The sequence below is a fragment of the Halyomorpha halys genome, unplaced genomic scaffold, assembly GCF_000696795.3.
Source record: "Halyomorpha halys isolate HHAL.00 unplaced genomic scaffold, Hhal_1.1 Scaffold41.1, whole genome shotgun sequence".
Taxonomy (NCBI): Eukaryota; Metazoa; Arthropoda; class Insecta; order Hemiptera; family Pentatomidae; genus Halyomorpha; species Halyomorpha halys.
The window spans coordinates 348037-367214 of record NW_027115338.1 but is presented as its reverse complement, the minus strand read 5'-3'; the positions used below and the strand labels follow the sequence as shown (position 1 = coordinate 367214).

At 30.0% G+C, this 19178-nt stretch overlaps 1 protein-coding gene across 4 annotated transcripts in view; it reads right to left on the bottom strand.

Annotated features, from left to right (window-relative positions):
* LOC112210022 (growth hormone secretagogue receptor type 1-like) overlaps positions 1-19178 on the bottom strand; it is a 372925-nt gene that overhangs the window by 196086 nt on the left and 157661 nt on the right. For all 4 annotated transcript variants that reach the window (XM_067052406.1, XM_067052407.1, XM_067052409.1 and 1 more), the window contains exon 3: positions 5586-5920. In XM_067052406.1, coding sequence (XP_066908507.1) covers positions 5586-5892 — 307 coding nt within the window. In that variant the 5' untranslated portion in view covers positions 5893-5920. The remainder of the gene's footprint in view (positions 1-5585; positions 5921-19178) is intronic.

Sequence of the window (19178 nt, the reverse complement as noted above, 5' to 3'; positions counted from 1 at the left end):
TATGTATTAATGTGTATGGCAATATTAAAGATATAAAAAAAAATTGAAACATTATTGACGGAGTTAAAGGGCATTTACTTAAAATAGTAGTTTATTAATCGTATTCAACAGCATCCTGGGGTGCTCTAAGCGTATGCTGTTCGAAAAGAGAATGTTACTATGTGTAATATTAAAAAAAAAAAAAAGATAAAGAAAAATAGTAAATATACTGAGCATTCCAGGAGCTATTCTGCACTATTTCTTCTTTTCCTACATATTCATTATCCTTAGTGTGGTTGAATATGTAGTGGTACACTTTTATTTTATTTCAACAATGGTGCCTCGAATAAAAAGGAAACTAATCTTCAGGAGAGCATTATTATGAAGAGAAACAACGCTTTAAACATTTTATCAATTCACCGTTTTTTTGTTTTACTTTTCACGTGGTTAGTGTCGGTGTGGTGTCTTACTTCTAACTCTTTCTTAACGCATTAATGATACAATTTGATCACATTACACTTCTTTTCCAATTTAAAATGAGAGGAAAATACGAACTTAGTTATGGAGGGATACTACTCACGACTTTTTTCTAATTAGTCTTTTTCAGAAATTAAAATTAGGTTAGGATAGCGTTGGAATTCCAAAATTATAATATGAACTCTATTGAAATTAACTAAGGGAAATACTAGGGCCAAAAAGCCATTTCTGGCGCTTCTGTGCAAAAGGAAGCTAATATGCTCTCCTCCCTCTCCTCCCCCCCTCCCGATTTCTCTAAAACAGAAAATAAAACATGAAACAAATTGCATTACGTATTTGTTACATAAATAAAATTAAATACAACCTCTTTTTCTACCAGTGGTACTTGAAGGTTTACAGTGAAATACATAGCTGAGGTTTGATGTGTCCATTCTGTGTGAAAATATTTGGAGGTGAGGGATTGTCGCCTAGTATCATGCAGTATTTATGTATTAAAAATATTTATAATGAAATAAAATTGGTTTATATTTAAGTAACTAGTTGGTACCATATAAAGATTATTGTCATTATAAATATAAGGCGCCGTAATTTCAATAAGATGGCAGAATAATTTAAAATCATTTGAAATTAAGGTTAAAAAACTAACTCTAATCTAATTTCTTCAGTTAAGAATAAGTAGTTCTTTCCTTACATAAATCTTTCTAGATTTCCACTCCCTTTCGTATTTTGGCTCGTCATATTGTACAGTAAATTTGGCTCGTTTATGTTTATTTAAGATATGACATAAAGAAGAGCCCTCCCGAGCTGCTGGCATCGTACATGATCCTGACCTCTTCGTATATTTCATTGCTTATATATAAATATTGAGGCGGAACCAGCGTCTGCCAGTTGGGTCGTTGTTAAATATATATTATATTAATAAAATAATAAATATGGGCCTAAAAGATGTATTGTTAATTAGTAGTTATATTATTTGTTTATGAACTTATTTTAATTCAATTTTACCACAGTTTATTTACTTTGAAGTCTTAAAAGTTGTTTTAAACCATTCTCATTTATCTCACTTTCATTTATTTTAATTAATATAAAAGGAGCTCCCATTTATCCGATTGCTCTCTATATTATACATTTTTTGTATCAATCACTCCTAAAGAATACTTTAACAGTCGAATCCAGAAAAATTTAACAGGTGAAATTTTATATGCATAATTTAATTACATTAATGTCTAACGATATTTTTAAAAAAATGTATATAATAAATTCTATTCAAGCATATATAATAAAAATGATTAATAAATATGTATTCGTAATAGCAAAACATATCATAATAACAAAGGGCGTATTTAAATCCCATAAATTTCTCATATTCAAGTAAGTTTTTTTTTTTATGGAGGGATGAAGAATAATATAATCATAACAAACCAGGATAAGAAACTTCCTTTAAAAAGATAGTTACCAGTTTTTTTTATAGTTATGTTGATTACGTTTATGTGTTATAAAATATTATTTACGTTTATATTTCTGTATATACGTTTGTGTAAGAACTAACAGTGAACTGCTTACAGAGAATGGTCAGTCAATATCTCATGATATGAAGGCAAGGAGGTTAAGATGGGTTGGTACTAAGCAATTCATCAAGACGCCTCTACACAACAAGTAACTCCAGTATTGTTGATAAGAGACCACGTAGGAAGCCCAAATTTGAATGGTTAGATGGATTCAACTAATGTGCGAAAGAGCTGCATGTAGCAAACTAGAAAACAGTAGCCCAGGATAGGCAGGAGTGAAGAAGGCTAGTTCGGGCGGTCTCCAAGGTCTGGAGAGACAACCAATAGTGATATTTAGCCCTGGAATGGTTTCAGTTTTAGTCACTTTCAGTAAATTCTTTGACAAGTTATTATGAGAAATGTATTTCTTTACAGAGTAAAAAAAAGTTGTAGTACCTGAAATAATTTCTACGGGTAAATGTATACTCCACAGAACCGTTTACATTTTTTAAAACACACTAAACTCATTTCTTTGAATTCTTTTTAATATGTATTGAAAAATCAAAATATTTAAAACAATTATGAAATTTTATTTTATATAGTTACGAATTTTAAACGTTATTAACCAATGAGTTGAAGGAGTATTACTTCCCACGAACCTGCACAACAACGAATTGTTTTTCTAATTTAATTTGTATTCATTTGTTGATAATAACCTTAACTTACAAAGTTTATTGCCATAATAAAAAAAATCTTAAATTACTCTGAAAAAAAGTAAAGATCTGATTCTTTGAAATGAACTATAGGTCTAACTCTAACAAATTTCCTAAAATGAGCTACCAGAATTAGATAAAGGATGGAGGTCGGAATTTTTATTTTAGAGCATCTAAAATCTTTTTTATTTTAAAGCATTGTACTCCTTTTTGCCACATATACCTAATATATGTTGTTGTTTTTTTTAAAATAAAATATTTCTCTCAAAATATCATTTGAAAACACATATCGGAATAGAAAACATAAGCTTGGCACAGGAGTGTAAAATTTCACACGTCATTTATACTGTAAGTAGTTTAATTAGCAGCCGATTTAGCTTGATGCCTTAAAAACTATCTATACCTATAAATTAATAATAGTTGTATTTAAAATAGTCATAACCATAAGCAAAGTCCTTCTTTTTGTTTTCAGCTGTTAGCTAAAATAATTTTTACTTCAAAGCCGACCAATTAACAGTAACATTAGGTGAATTAAAACCATTCCGTAAATTGAAATGTGGCCAAAAGCCAACTCTTAAACAAGGTCTTATAAATGATTCTTATAAATAATTCAAATCTTGTTCTATTCCACTGTTTTTAGTGAAGTGCCAAAAAAAAAATCTATTGTAATCTCTTAAATTGTTTTTAGAGTTTTATTTATCATGTTCCTATGCGTCTATTTTACTGAAAAATAGGAACATTGTTGGTTTCTGGCATTATTATAAAGAGATAGATGCAAATGCAAACAGCAGTTATTTCAATTTTAACTCTAAAATATATGTCGACAGTAATGTTACCGTAGTGAGACAATAATCTAACGGGACAAAATTATATATCGTACAATTTCCATGGTTTTTGCTTCATACCAATCTTACGGAATCAACACACGTATCGTACATTTTAGTACTTCATGTTGTTAGAGAATTTACACCGATTCAATAAATAAAGACATCATTATTAAAGATAATAATTGCAAAATCAACATTTGAACAAACAATTGCGCTTCAATATTCCTCATAAAAATATGATTAGTCTTAAAATGAATACTAACAATATATTAGCTCATGCCTCAACAATGATAGATCGATTAAAGGATATTATGAATAATATTTCTAGACAGCCAATTTTACTTTAAAATCTTTGTATTTACGACATTCCAGCTCATCTTTATGATCATATTACAATACTTTATTATATTACAATATTACAATAATTAGAAACTGTAAAATGAATTCTATGATGTAATATACCCCAATACCCCCTTTAACTATTAGTACGAAATAATCAAGACTACTTTGCTGAAATAACAGATTCACAGTTTAAGGGTACGACACTCATAGACGAGATCACTATAGGTTCTAGCAGTAGCAACCACCGTTGCTCACGTCCATTATAGACTAGATCACTACAGTTCTAGCAGTAGCAATCACCATTGCTCACGTCCATTGGAACTATAATACTATTAAAAAAAATGATAAAACCATAATAAAATTCATTAAAAAAATAAATACAGTCACCCATTGTGTTTGAATCAACCATAAATGGGTTGTATTATTTGTTGGGATGGGGGTAATTATAATCCCAGAATTTATATTTATGTAAAATTTATCACCACTATTGTCTATCATGTCCGAGTTCAGATGTCACCGATTAAGTTTAATCATGCAGATTAATAATTGATAACAGATTGATAATTTAACACTGTTTTTTAACTTAGCAATAAACTTCGTTAATTCCTACCCCCTACATATTTCCTTATAATCCGCTCCTACCTCTCTGATAGAACCTTTAAAGTAAATCATAACCTAGAATACTCATCTTTCTTTTCTCAGTCCCCTGGTGTTCCTCAAGGTAGTATCTTAAGTCCCATTCTTTATGCGGTTTATACAGCTGACATCCCAACCCACCCTAACACAATCCTAACAACATACGCTGATGACACATGTATACTGTCTGTAAACAACGACCCAACCATTGCATCACAAACACTACAGAAACACGTAACATCTGTTGAAGAATGGTGTCAAAACTGGAGAATCAAAATAAATCCTGACAAATCCCATCAGACCACCTTTACTCTCCGACGTAAACCTCTACTCTCCTGTCCTACAGTATCCATCCTAAATACTCCACTAACGCCTGTTGAACAGATTTGATACTTAGGACTCCATCTTGACAAGAGACTTACTTGGAATCCACACACAAGACTGAAACGACAAGAAACTGCTCGTAGATTCCGATTGCTACAACACTTACTTGACAAACGATCTAAACTTCCCATTCACTACAAAAAAATAGTATACACTACGATAATCCATGGGCTCCACCAAACCATCCAATTCCTCCCGCATCCAATCCTTACAATCTAAAATCCTACATAAAATCCTTGATGCTCCTTATTACGTTTCAAATAAACTCATTCACAAAGACCTTAACATCCCATTCGTTGGAGATTTGGCCCAAAACAGATATGCGTCTTTTCATTCCAAACTCCTTACCCATCCTAACCCATTAATTATTAATCTCCCATCCTTATCAATCCCTGATAATCCTCCGAGACGTCTAAAAAGAAGATGTTCACGGGACCTTCTAATTTAAATTAATGCTTGAAGTACCACCAACGGGTGGTTCCCTTCCAAGATTTTCAAGTGTATATGAAACATACAAGATATTTACTTATTGTATTTATTATTGTACAGTTGTAAATCACATTAAAAAAACTTACCAATAAGTAATTTATTTTTATTTTCGTTTATATTTAGATATTTTACACCAGGTATTATTGTAAAAAATTTCCTGCTTTATTGAGAATAATTTTAGAACTTTAAAATTTTGATTGGAAAATAGTGAAATAATGTTCTTATACTACTAACATATATAGTCTACTCACACATCTCTTCTCCAAGGACCCATATGAGTGGTTCGGAGTTGACTTCAACGAGGACTGTAGGTGTGCACACTAGGAGGACCATCAGGTCAGCGACACTGAGGTTTATGAGGAAGATGTTGGTCGAGTTGCGCATATCCTTGGTCTTTACGATGACAAGAGGTACCATGACGTTGCCGACGACACCGATCCCCAGGATTACAACACAGAGGAGGATGTAGGCTGCCCTGACGTAGGGCGGGAAGAGAAGGCCGCCCCCGTACGTCGAGTTGCCGGCTGCCTCAACGCTCTCGTTCCCGGCCGCGATCATGCGGTGAACGCCTCTCCCTTCTCCGCCCCTAAAATAAAATAATATTAATCAATAAATATAACAAATTAAAATTAATTTAATAATTATTTGAGTAAATAATAAGTATGTACATATACTTGGGGATATGTACTGTATTGTAGTCACCTATAACTAGGTAGTCGCCAACCTAAGCAGTTACTTTTGTTAGCAGTTAATTTAAGATTAGGCCAAGCTGTAGTTATATGGACATATCTCTATTTATACATGCATTCTTTACTTATTTTCCATGCATTTTTCAATTACCTATAAACATAATTAGAAAATAAACGGAAAAAAATATTGCATATAATCTTGTGGATTGATGTTGGACTTACCAGGAGGGTTTCAAAATAACGTAGGCCTTATGTTTAAAAAACAAATTTTAACGGAGAGTGTTTATTAAGACATAATAATACAAGCTGTTAGAATCAAGAGTAATAAGTGTTCTAAATATAAATATTCGTTTACACTATAAATAAAAACAAACCTAAAGAAAGAAGAAAAAAATTAATAATATATATAAAATTATAATTATAACTATTAAAAAAAGTATTAAATCTATATACTAATAAAAACAGATAAACGCTTTATTATTCTATTCCCTGAGGTGTTTAACTTTGATATTGGTATCAGAAAACTTGCAAACAGACCAATATTTCACAGCTCTACTATTGCATACAGCTTCAAAGACTGTTTTCATAGAGAAAACCTTTAAAAGTTTTATATTTATTAAATATCCAAAGCTTTTTTTAGAGAAAAACATATGATGCCGAAGTAAAAAAAAAATATTATTATACTTTAGCCAAAATAAAAGGAAATATTTCTATTTAGCTTTCATTTATCTTTTGAAAATATTTTTACTAAATAAACATGAGTTTCTTTTAATTTACATTAAAAACGTTGCCCTATTGTCGAGATGAAATGTCATAAAATACAAAAATCAATTATTTTACACTTTTTTTTTTCTTAAATCATCATGTTTACAGTAACATAAAACAACGGGCTTACAATTAACTTTTGATCATTATGAACAGACCATAATTTAATAAATCAATTCACCGAGGACCAAGCTGAAGTTTTTTTTTTAAAAAATCATGATTGAATAATACATATTTAAGAAGCATTCTTTATTTTGAAAAGAGTGGCCCTCACAGAAGGAACATCATATTTTATTTATTGAATTTTGTTATGCCGCCTATGTTTTTTAGAACAGAGGACAAATGAAACACTAAATATTCAATATTAATTTGAACCAGGTATGTGTAAGATAGCGTAATATTAAAAATAAAATGTATTCAATATTTAAAATTAATTATTCAAGCACTAAGTCCTCCAATCTAATAGTTTATCCCATGTCCTTAACAAGAGATTAGAACCAGTTTTTATACTGAATTTTCATCGTTTGCTACCCGTAACTAGTCACAGAGTTTAATTCTCTCAGTAGCACAGTTCATCATGTATTTTAGACATCGTCATGATTGAAAAGAAAATGATAACTGGGGACTGACAATAGGAACGCTTGATCTTCATCAAATTATTACATTAATCTTGGATTAGGAATGCTGAACTACAGTAGATTCTCCAAATATTTGGTTGATCGTTAATCAGAAGTTGCCCAGAAATGCCTGTGACTATAGCAAGTTTTGTCCATAATGCACTTATAACTTATCCATTCTTCGAATATTTTTAATATTATTATGTTAATAAGTTTTAGATTATTGTTATTGGATGATTATATTTATTTCTGCAGTATTGATCTGTAGATTAATGGTAAAAAGAACCTGACGTAACTTGAAATCGAAATAAGCTCAGCGAAACTTTGTCTATAATTAATCATGTAAACCGTAATATACTGGTATAGTCGTGTGAATATTCTGCCATAAAATATTTTTGTTTATTCTTTCTTATATATTAGAAGTATAAGCTACTCGTATATTGGGGAAAAATATGCATTTGAATAAAATATGTATTATCAATAAACACAATTGGTGAACTATTTAACGCGACACTATTGGTAAAGCTACATATTTTGCAATAATTAGGTAGAACTAACAACCTATGGACCTTTCTCGATGTATCATAAGGATATTATGGTTCAGCATACTGTTCTGTTTTTCTTTCTGTTATGGATTCTCTCTAATACCAAATATTCTCTCCTGAATTATCATCAGCATATTTGGCAACCAATAATAAGTTTTGATTGGAGAAGTTTGCCGGGGGGTGTGGTCAGCAAAGAACAACATAAATAAACTAAACCATATTTATTAATTTTATGCCGACGTTTCGACCTGAGTTTCAGGTCTTCTTCAGGGGTTATGGCGTAGAAGGTAGGCCTAAAACTGGTTATGTTGTTCTTTGCTGACAGCACTCCCCGACAAACTTCTCCAATCATTAATCTACGGTCAACTATCTACACCTCATTAATAATAAGTTTTATCTTCCAACTCTTATAATTTGTTAATATTACGGAAAAATTAACAGAAACTAATATTTTTTAATTATCCTCCTTACTTTGTCACAAATAAAATCATCCATAAAGACCTTAATGTTCCATATGTGACCGATCTAGCCCGAAGCAGATATCAATCCTTCCATTATAAACTCCCTAACCAGTCAAACCCATTAGTTTCTAACCTTGCTTCCTCTTTCATTCCGGAAAATTCTCAGAGGCGTCTGAAAAGAAAATGACCTCGAGATCTTATAATGTAAAAATGTTTTTAGAGTACTACCGATGGGTATTTACTCTACATGCTTGTACTATACCATTTTGATATTATTTCAAATTGACTTGATGTATTTTATGTACACTTGTAAATATCAATAAATAAATAAAAAAAAGTGCAATGGAAAAGATTGAAAAGATTGAAAAGTCAGTACTGCAGACTTTCGTCAAAATGATGATTCAATAGTAAAATAATTTTTATTAATATAATCAATCCATTATCCTCAGGATTGAGTACCGAAAATATCGTGGCTTGGTTCCAAAATAAAATTTAACGGCCATATGTTACATTTGTCAAGACTATATCAAGGCCTCACTGAGTAATTTGGTAGTTAGTCAAATTCCTGGATGAAGTTTCGGAAATATTAGGCCCAGTAGAAAAAAAATTACCAGGAAATGATATCTAGTCTAAGCCATGCCAAGTTTTCCCACTTAAACAAATTTAGCGTCAAGAGGAAAAAAAAATAAGATTAGGAAGAATTTATACAGGTTTACGTTTGACTAAAAAAACAGTATTTTATATTTATATTTTGTTGGAAATATAAATTAGTTAAAACATTTAAGAAATGAATTCGGATTGTATTGAATATTTGTTAGTGTTTGAGTGAAATATTGGATATGCTCCAAGAAATCGCTTGATTAAAACTGTTCTGTCTGAGATTTTCATAAACATACCTTATTATTTTGATTGGCATCGGCGTTCACATAACAAGTCGTTTGTCAAATTTTAACTGAAACTGTTTTATTTCTAGTATCGTTAAGAGTTTTAATAGAATATTGTGATAAAAATGTATGAAGACTAGTGTATCCAGAATCTAATATTATTTATGACAAGGAAGTAAATTGTTTTAATCAACAGTGTATATGGAATGAGTTAGGCTTACCTACAAGATGGCCATTGGAATACCAGGGGAAATTTTATAATTTTCTGATTTGAGAGCTGAATTTTGTTGTCTTAAATGAAATAACTTTACATTTGATAATATAAAAATAGTTTTATAAATGAGAAAGATATGAAAGAAAAAATGTTAGATTTATTAAAAATAATGATTTATTAAGTTAATTATTTAACTTCGTACTTTTCCTAACGGAAGATATTAATTAATTATACAAATTATTATTGATTAATAATATTGATATAATATTTATTTCGATTTAATTAAATTTTTTATATTTTACATTAAAAAGTACTTGAATTCGTTCATAAAGATATTTCAAAGAAGCAAGCACATTTTTAAATGTATAAAGTCATTTTTTATAAGTAATTATAAAATAAAATAAAAGTGAGTAACTAAAAGATCAGCCGTTGAATTTCTATAGCATTTTCTAAGCACCCTTCAAAATTGTTTTCTACCCCATTTCCAGGACAAACCAAACAATTCCGAGAAGAGGAGTCTCGTTCTATTCTTTATGAAAAAATTCTGAGAAAAACCCGCCTTAGGCCTTGCCAAAACCGATATAATTGCTCTTAAAATATATTACTGTCAATAAGCACTAATTAGTTACAGTTTTGAAAGAAAATATTGACATGTTTATATTTTGAAAGCAGTAAGGTGGCGTCTGAGATCGGAGATAGAACACATTTGTTCCACGAAATTGAGTGTTGAAGCGTTCATAAATAATTCTTAAAATTATCTTTCCAGGAATATATGCAAGACCTATTCTACAAAACCGTGTTACTTGATAATTCCTTGATTATAACTAAAAATATAAATGCATTAAGAGATGGGTACTGCTTTTAGATGCAACCACAAATGTATTTTTGTGATTATAAGAAGAAAATTATAGGGAATATCGTTTGTTATGTTATGAATACATCCTACTATTTGATTTTTATCATTATTATAATCTTCAAAATTGTCTCTTTTACAATTGAAAAGGGGTTTTATAACCTCTAAGAAAACTCCCAGTGATTCAGATGATTGTTGAATGAATTATAAATTGTTAAAGTAAATAAAATCTATATAAAGAAAAAAAATCGAATAATAGATTAAATATATCAAATGAATGGAACAATCGTGATTAAAATAGTTTATTTTATATAATAAGTTTTTTTTTTAATCATTTACTTATTGTTATTTACAACTGTATAACATATATACAACAAGTAAATTTGCTGTAGGTGAGATAGTGACATGATACAAACATGTGGAGAATCTACCCATTGATAGAACGAAAAAAAGTTAAAAAAAACTCTTTTTTTGTCATATTTTATTGAAAAAAAAAAATGTTGAATAATAGTGGTGAAACCTCACACAGTTCAGTAAATTAACCATTTTTGAGAAATAAAATTATTTTTATTGAAATAACCACAATCTGCAACACTCAATAGAAATAAATATTAATTCATGACAAAAACAAGAAAAATTAATATATATATATAAATTAAATTAATATTATGAATCACAACTAACATAAAAAATAAAAATAAAACAAGTAGGTAAATCGTCTTTAACACACTCAATACCTATATACAATATTTATATTTTGCATACCACATATTGGTCCGTATGACGAAAATTCGCCATTTGGCAAACAATTGCCAATAGCTAAATGACAAAAATTCTACATTTCGCTAACAATCACAAATAGTCAAACGTCGAAATTCATCATTTAACATACAATTATCAATAGCCCTTTTCTTTCTTGCTAGAACTTTACCATTCGCTGGAGAAATATTAATTCTTTATAAAATTAAAGATTCAAAAATAATTTACTTCATTTGATAAAAAAGAGAATAATAACTTTGGGTTTTCAGTAATTCATTCAAATTTTTTTATGGATTTAATTTTTCTTTAACCTCTAAAAGTAAACTAAAAATAAAATAAAATGAAAATTTATATTTATATGGACAAATTAGTTTTTACCATTTTCTAACATTTCCCAGAAAAATATATGATTTTTAACAAATTACATTGTTTTTATATAAACCATATCATTACACAATATATTACAGATAGTGTCTAAAAAGCCTGCATTTTGTGAATATGGGTACAAAAAATTAGGAGACGAATATATTAACTCTAAACTAAGCCTAATCACCTTCAGTATGGCAAAATAGGATTCCGAGATATCCCAGCCTCGTTACTGATATTGTAGTTGAGGTATATTTGGAAAGAATTAATGATGCCAAAGTCGAACTAATTTCCGTTGTTGGCCCCTTATTTATATAATAAAAATTGGCCATCATAATTTTTTTTCCAGAATATTACACTATATCAATTTACAGAGAATGCTTAATGAGGTTATGGTATTGGTTATAAAAAAAAAATTACAAAATGGTGACCGTAAAAATTCAAAGTAGTATAAAGTTGTTAAAATATGCTAAAAATGTCGACTAAATTGAAAGGCTAGATTAAGTCGGTAACCTATAGCATAATCCGCCGTCTCTGCCCTAAGCTTAGGAACATAAGGTTAGACCTCAAACAAACAGAAACAAAAATTAAGAACCATTGAACTTACCGAGCTGAAATATATTCTATTCATTTTTATCGTATAGTAGATAGCTATAAAGATGTCGAGTACAGGGTAAAAAATGTTGGGTATTTATTATCATTTTTTAAAACTATTAACATAAAATCTTGAGCATGAAATTGGTTCAAAATTAATATAACATAAAATGTTTTTTAAATTAAACCACAAATTCAAGATGGTAGACCAAAAAAATAGTGCATTGAGCAAGCTGAGATTTTTGTGTACTTTCCGTGTGTCACATTGATACCAAACACATATTTAAAATCCGTATTAGAGGGAATTAATTCCACCAAAAATCTATCTGCTTACTATCAAGAAACTACGTGCTAAGTAAAACGGAAGACCAGTTGTAAACGCGACTATATATCAGTAAATAACAGTCCATCTGAAATTGTTATGATTAACGAAATAATCCAGTTCAGAACCACAACATCGTAGGTAAGTTTTCACCATACAACGGCAATGAATAAATCCTAAAGGAATACTTCTCATATACGTATAAGGATTATTTCCATGTATTAAAAAAGAATTAAATTAAATTTGCCATTAAACTAATAATAAATTAATTTTAATCATCAGGTTCATATCAGAGTGTTATAATTAAAAAGCTACGTTGAATATATTAAAAATTAAACGTAATGAATTTAACATTGTGAACAGACAGCTTATGCTCTTGAACAAATTTTACTAATCAGTGAAATAAGATATAGCATCGGTTTTGGCCCAGCTCCAAACCACTGAGATAAATTCTAAAATCCAATTGGTTAATAAGTCAATAACCATAGCCATATTGCCTGCCAAAATATAACTTATTTCATTTCAAATTAGTTTTCCTAATTAATATCATATTAACTGATCGATATCATTGACTTAATTTGAATGTTATCAAAATAAAATTTGATAATTCTCATAGTCAATGTAGACTCATTTTAATTGTATTCATTAAAATATTTGAAGAAGCGGGGTAGAACAGTAAGTAAGGCACTGTGCAACCATCGAGTGTTCCATTACGGGCGCAGGTTCGAATCTGACTGTGGTAGATAATTATTTATTGGAAGATGGTTGATTAGCCGTATAAAAAAGGGAAGATGATCGAGATGCGGTCAAAAGAATTCAAATAGTAATTAAACTATTTATTATGAGTTAAATTTGAACTTTGCAGAGCAACTTCAAGACTAAAAAGAAACGAACAACTATAGTAATGTAACAAAGGGAATAAGATAGTACAAATAAAAGGCAAACCGAGGAATGGCCAAAATGATTCAAAACATGCCAAAATTTAAATAAAAATGAAAAATAAACAAGCTATAAAAATAGTAATAGTGCTTTTTTATAGTGTCTATTTTTAATTCTGCATGTCTTATTACTATTAAATTAAAGAAGGCAGCCGGTGGTTGGCTCCTACTCCTTTGCAACGGAGGGTTGAGGAGTTCTTAAGGCCTGTCACTTTTTTCGGCTTCACCTTTTTAAGTAGCTTACTCCTTCCATTACAACTGTTCATATTCATACCTTTTCTATTTTACAATGTTTATCTATATCTGTGCTTGTGGCTTCCTGGGTTAGGGTAAGGCACCAACAAGGTCTGGTGCTTAAGGCATATGTTCTGATATCATCTGCATAGGCTGCTTCCATTGGCGCTGGGAAAACGATGAGTTGGATTGGGGGATCTTACTCTTCCTGAGAAACATCTTGAGCAAGAGTTACGTGATTCCGTACTGTTCTGGCACCTTCCTCGATAGTAAAATGTCGGTAGTGTAGATACTTATACCTGTCGCTATTAGTGAAGTGAACAGGTAAGATAAGAAAGGTAGGTAGGTACCTGCGGTATAGGGGTGGGTGAGGTAGGCATGATTCCCTCAAATTATTTTTAATGTTATGATCTTACGTTACACATATTCTTACATTACTATACACATATTCATCACACATATAGATGAAGAAAAGTAAAAATATAAATATCTATAGAAATATATAGCATAAATGCAATTTTTGTGTGAGTAACTGAAAATAATATCTCAAAAAATTTGATTCCACTCTGATTACCTATCTAATTAGCCTTTGTAAATTTTTAAACGAAATGATCCTAGTGATCGAAATACTTGAAAATAAAAGAATAAATGATGTACTATAATTTCACAATAGCCTTTAGTTTTATTAATTTCTATCGTACACTTAGTACAGTTATAGTTGGAAGAAAGGGGTGGCTAGAAAATGAATATAAGGAGGACAAATATGATGGATAAATATTTGTTTGTCTAATACACATGTTCCTAATATCCATTTCTTCCAACTATAACTGTACTAAATGAACCATAAAAACCTAAAACTTTAACTATCTAAGACCTATTAGCATGATTGTTTGTCGGAAACCACGTTCTGTGTATTAAAAAAAATCTATTAAAGTGGTTGTATACAAAATCACAAAATACAATTATAAATAAAATTTCAACACAATACTAAAATCAAGAGATGGATTATTTATGTAAAACCGCTATTACATTGCTGTCACAAAAATGTGTGTTACTTGCTGTATACCGAAATTTCAAAGTGAGATCCTTGTGTAGGGGCATGTTGTATAAAGCTAAACCGAAAGATGCTCCTTTCATTTTATCTCGGCACAATATCGGAAAAGCGAAGAGGTAAACGATCCCAGGAAGCTGGTAGGTTGTAAGCCTGCAATGATGAACACACCCATCTGAATCACATTACTCCCCCGACCGTCTTGGGAGTGAATACGCATTTCCAACGTTTTCATGAATAGGATACTAATTATCTAGGTAGTGCTCACTTATGAATGGTTACAATTCCAAAGATGTCTTGAGGGAATTATTAATATTGGAACATCTGTCAGTTTATATGTCTATGTTATTTATAAATTATATTGGTTAAAATGATGGTTGTCGAGTTTATCAATCAAAATCTTAATGACTGATTAGGTGTATAACAAGATACTATACATTTGTTATCACATTTAAAAAAAAATGTGGACTCACATTAATAAATATATACACGTAGGTATTAAGATTTATCCCTGTCTGTAAGTCTGCTGTAAAAAAACAGAATTTATTACTGGGACATAACTGCATGTGAAATATATATGAAGAAGTATTACGATTCGGGAATCTTTAGAATACAAATTTTCAACGGAAATGTATATTTTATGAAACTTGATGTCCAAATAACGGAATTTTGCTAAGTGGTTTATGTGTGAGTCAGAGTGTATGTCGGTCAGCCTTGCTCCAAAACACAAATTAGTAATTTAAAAAAATTGAAATTACTTATTTATTTCATACACCATCATCATACCTGCAATATAGCAACGTTTTTTTCTAAAATTGATAAACTTGAAATACCACATTATATCTTCAATTGGTCAAACTTTCAATTTTATTTGGTTAAACTCCTCATATTGATCCATAATAAAGTTCACGTTATATCTATGTATAAGTATGTATAATTACGTATCAATTAATATCAGCCAAATGTTAAATTCATCGAAAAAATTCGATAAGGCCTAAAAATGAAATTTTAAAAATAGCTAGGAAAGTAGTTTGAAAAATCAGCATTTGAGGTGTAGAGCTCCTGTAACTTTTTTTATGTAAATTAAATTAACCATTTCTCATTATTAGTTATGATAAATAAGTGGATAAGCAAAATTGTTAAAAACTTGGATAAATAAAAAAAAAATTGTAAAAATTAAAAATAATAACATAGAAAAACCTAACAAAAACAAGGTAAAACAGACCTCAACTCGCTAAGCCAACCGTTGAGGTACATTTCAAGTGCGTATTATTGCCTAGTAATTTTCCACAAATACATAAAATGTCATTCGAAATCCATATTGATAAGAGTTCCTATTAACGAAACGCAATGTTTGATAAAAATAACTAATTATTATAATCTGTGAAGAGATCACAAAATGTTTTAAGTCATTTCTACGTCTCTTCAAGATGGCAGATTTAAAATAATTTTTTCAAACACGGATTTCTGTGACTTCTGACATATTACAAGTTATTTCCCTTCTATTCACATCAACTGTAAGAGAAAAGTATAAGAAATTTTACCACAACTGAAAAATCAACGAATGAGACACAGGAGTGCAAAAACAACTTTTCAAGGGGAAATGTCTAAGAACAACAATAATGAGAGAAAAATTAATTTATTTTATTTAGTAGATTTTTTAAAAATTTCCCTACTTTTTTAAAACTATAAATATGTAAAAAATAAGGAAAAAGGAAATTTTAATCTCATAAATGTAAAATATAGAAGGTACTTGCACCTTACAGTGTACTTTTTATCGGTTATAGCTTTATGGCAAATTGTATAAAATAATTAATAAATAACAACAACAACAGGGTAAACATTCGGAGCTTTCTATATTATCAATCTTGTATAACACTCAGCACTTTTATTTCCCTGATATTACGAAAAGAACGAACACATTTAAAACGAATAATCAAAATATGTTTCTAAAAAAAAATTACATGTCAGAACCTCTGCTTTAATATGCACTATGTCACATTTCCTTAACATTACAAAAAAAGTATTTTTGACAGATATTTACCTCAAAATGAAATCTCAAATAATAAATAATCCGAAAGGATTATTGAGGATTTGGAACTACATGTAATTTTTGTCATTCACCAAAATCATATTAAATGAAATTTTCCTGTTTAACTGCTTTTGGTATATATTGTTATTTAGTCTTATTACTATTTGTTAGTTATCAGAATTAGAGATTTTTCAATCTATTGGCCATATACTTGCAGATCTTCCTCGGGTTTATCCATATTTATTCCAAACACAAATATCCTGCGGATATGCTGGCAAATTACATCATTGAAACATACATTCAAACACCGATTATAATCGTGAGTATCGATTATAGCGTGTTACTGACCGAATTTGTTATTCGAATGCGAACTACCCTATATCAATACAATATACTTTATCCTTCTGGTTCCCGCCTCTGGTTGTGTACAATTTCAAATATCACCTAAATATTTATTATAGTTCCGAATCGTCAGTTTCACTTCCACACTGAGTTCAGTATCACTTCCGAACAGTCAAGTTTCACTGCCAACAAAATTGCTGTAAAAACAAAAAAATACCCGTTTCAAATTAGTACAACTGCCTAACCATCTCTAAAGGTCCCAGAATAATTTAAGTTACCCGAAAATGTAAAGTGTCCATTTTTTGATATTAAGTAAGGAATTGAAAAGAATGTAATCTGATATTTTCATAGATTCTATTTTTAAACTGAACAACGGTTAACAACTGCTAAAAGCATATTACAGATTACTAATTAGCAGCTTATCTCTAATTAATGCTCACGAAGCAGAGTGGACTTCATTCCTGGCATAACCCCTTAAGCAAAAAGAAATCTAAAGACGACCGAAATTGTGGCTCCAGAGTTTGTAACAGGGTAACTAAATCACTACCAAACCGAATAAACCGTTTAACGATGCTGTAAAAAAAAAAATTACTTTTTCTTTGTGAATGAAAAGTAATAAATATTCTTTACTACTTATTGATATTTTAACTTATGGTATTTACAAATTTGACCAAGCTACAAGTAAAACACACTAATGAATGATAAGTTAAAATTATTATTGACAATAAGAAAATCTGTTCAAAGATATTTTCTATCAAATTGTTATGGTTATGCATACAATATGATTGTTTGTCATAATATGGCAACTATAGCATACAATATGATTGTTTGCCATAATATGGCAACTATAAGACTGCATGGGAAATTTTTGTTATATTATTTTTTTAAGTTCTTAATCTGAAGATAACCATTTCTTCCATAAAAAAATAATGGTTAATTTCTTGAACTCAAGAATATCATTCTTTTTTTAAACTTTTTTAATCTAATAAAATTGAAAGCACCTGTCAACTGATTTCTACCTTTGGATTTTTATGAAAAAATGTTTTAACAAGATGATAATAAAACTGATTCACCTCTTCATGGATGTTTGTACGCATCAGATGACGGCAGCAAAGTTAAACTCGCTTTATTACTTGATGCTAAATAATTTTAATTACAATTGTAATCACATTTATTTTAGCTCATATATGAATTCAGTATATCTAAACATATTTATTATGAGTAAAAACCCTAAAATTTAATATAAATCGATATACACGCGATCATAAAATCGATTATATATTTATTTTCAGCACCTTTAAAAACATACACATGCCAGTGCACTGAATATTACTTTTAAAACTTGGAGTCATTGTAAAACTGATTTTTTCCGTATTGTTGTTCAGTATTTGAAAATGCAATTATAATTACAGTAGTTCATCAAGGAATAGCATTTCCACATTAAAGTAATTGGCTCGTAATGTAATTACCTTTTGCTCAACTCTGTATAACAGGTATTTCAGAATGGACCCCTTATGATTTTAGATATATATCTATTCCTAAAGTTCACACCAGCATGCACCTGAAATATTTCTTTTAATACCTTACTTTCAAAGACAATAGTTGTACCTCTTATTTTATCTAAGTAAAAGTTGATTTATGTTTTTAACAGAAAATGCACGCCAGCTGTGGAAAAAAATAGCATACTCTGAAAAACGTAATTGTAATAGGAGTGTGAAAAAACAAAAGTAGACTTTTTTTTATGGAAAAATTTTTTTCTTCTTGATCTATTGAAGAATTGATGAAGTTCCTTGAAAGAAAAGACTTCACCTTCTTCGAGGAGGTTTATTGCGTTGACACCGACGGATCCGTAATATACGCCGATATTGTCGCATTTACAAAAGTCAGAGGCACGGCTCTGGTCTTGGATTCGACGGTAAGATTTGAGAGTTATGACCTCGAACAGGAAGGTGGAGTGGAAAGAGAAAAAAGGAAATATATGAAAAACGCATCCCTTTCCTCGGAGAGAGAGAGTTAACCGTGAGAGGAACAATACCAGATAGAACAAAGAGCTTCTTAGACGGACTAAAACCTAGTCCTAGAAGCATTGGGGATATTGCGATCTTGGGAGAAAATATTATTTTGGACTCCCTGGGGATCATACATCACCACCTGCATGGGAATGAGCTCTAGATTATT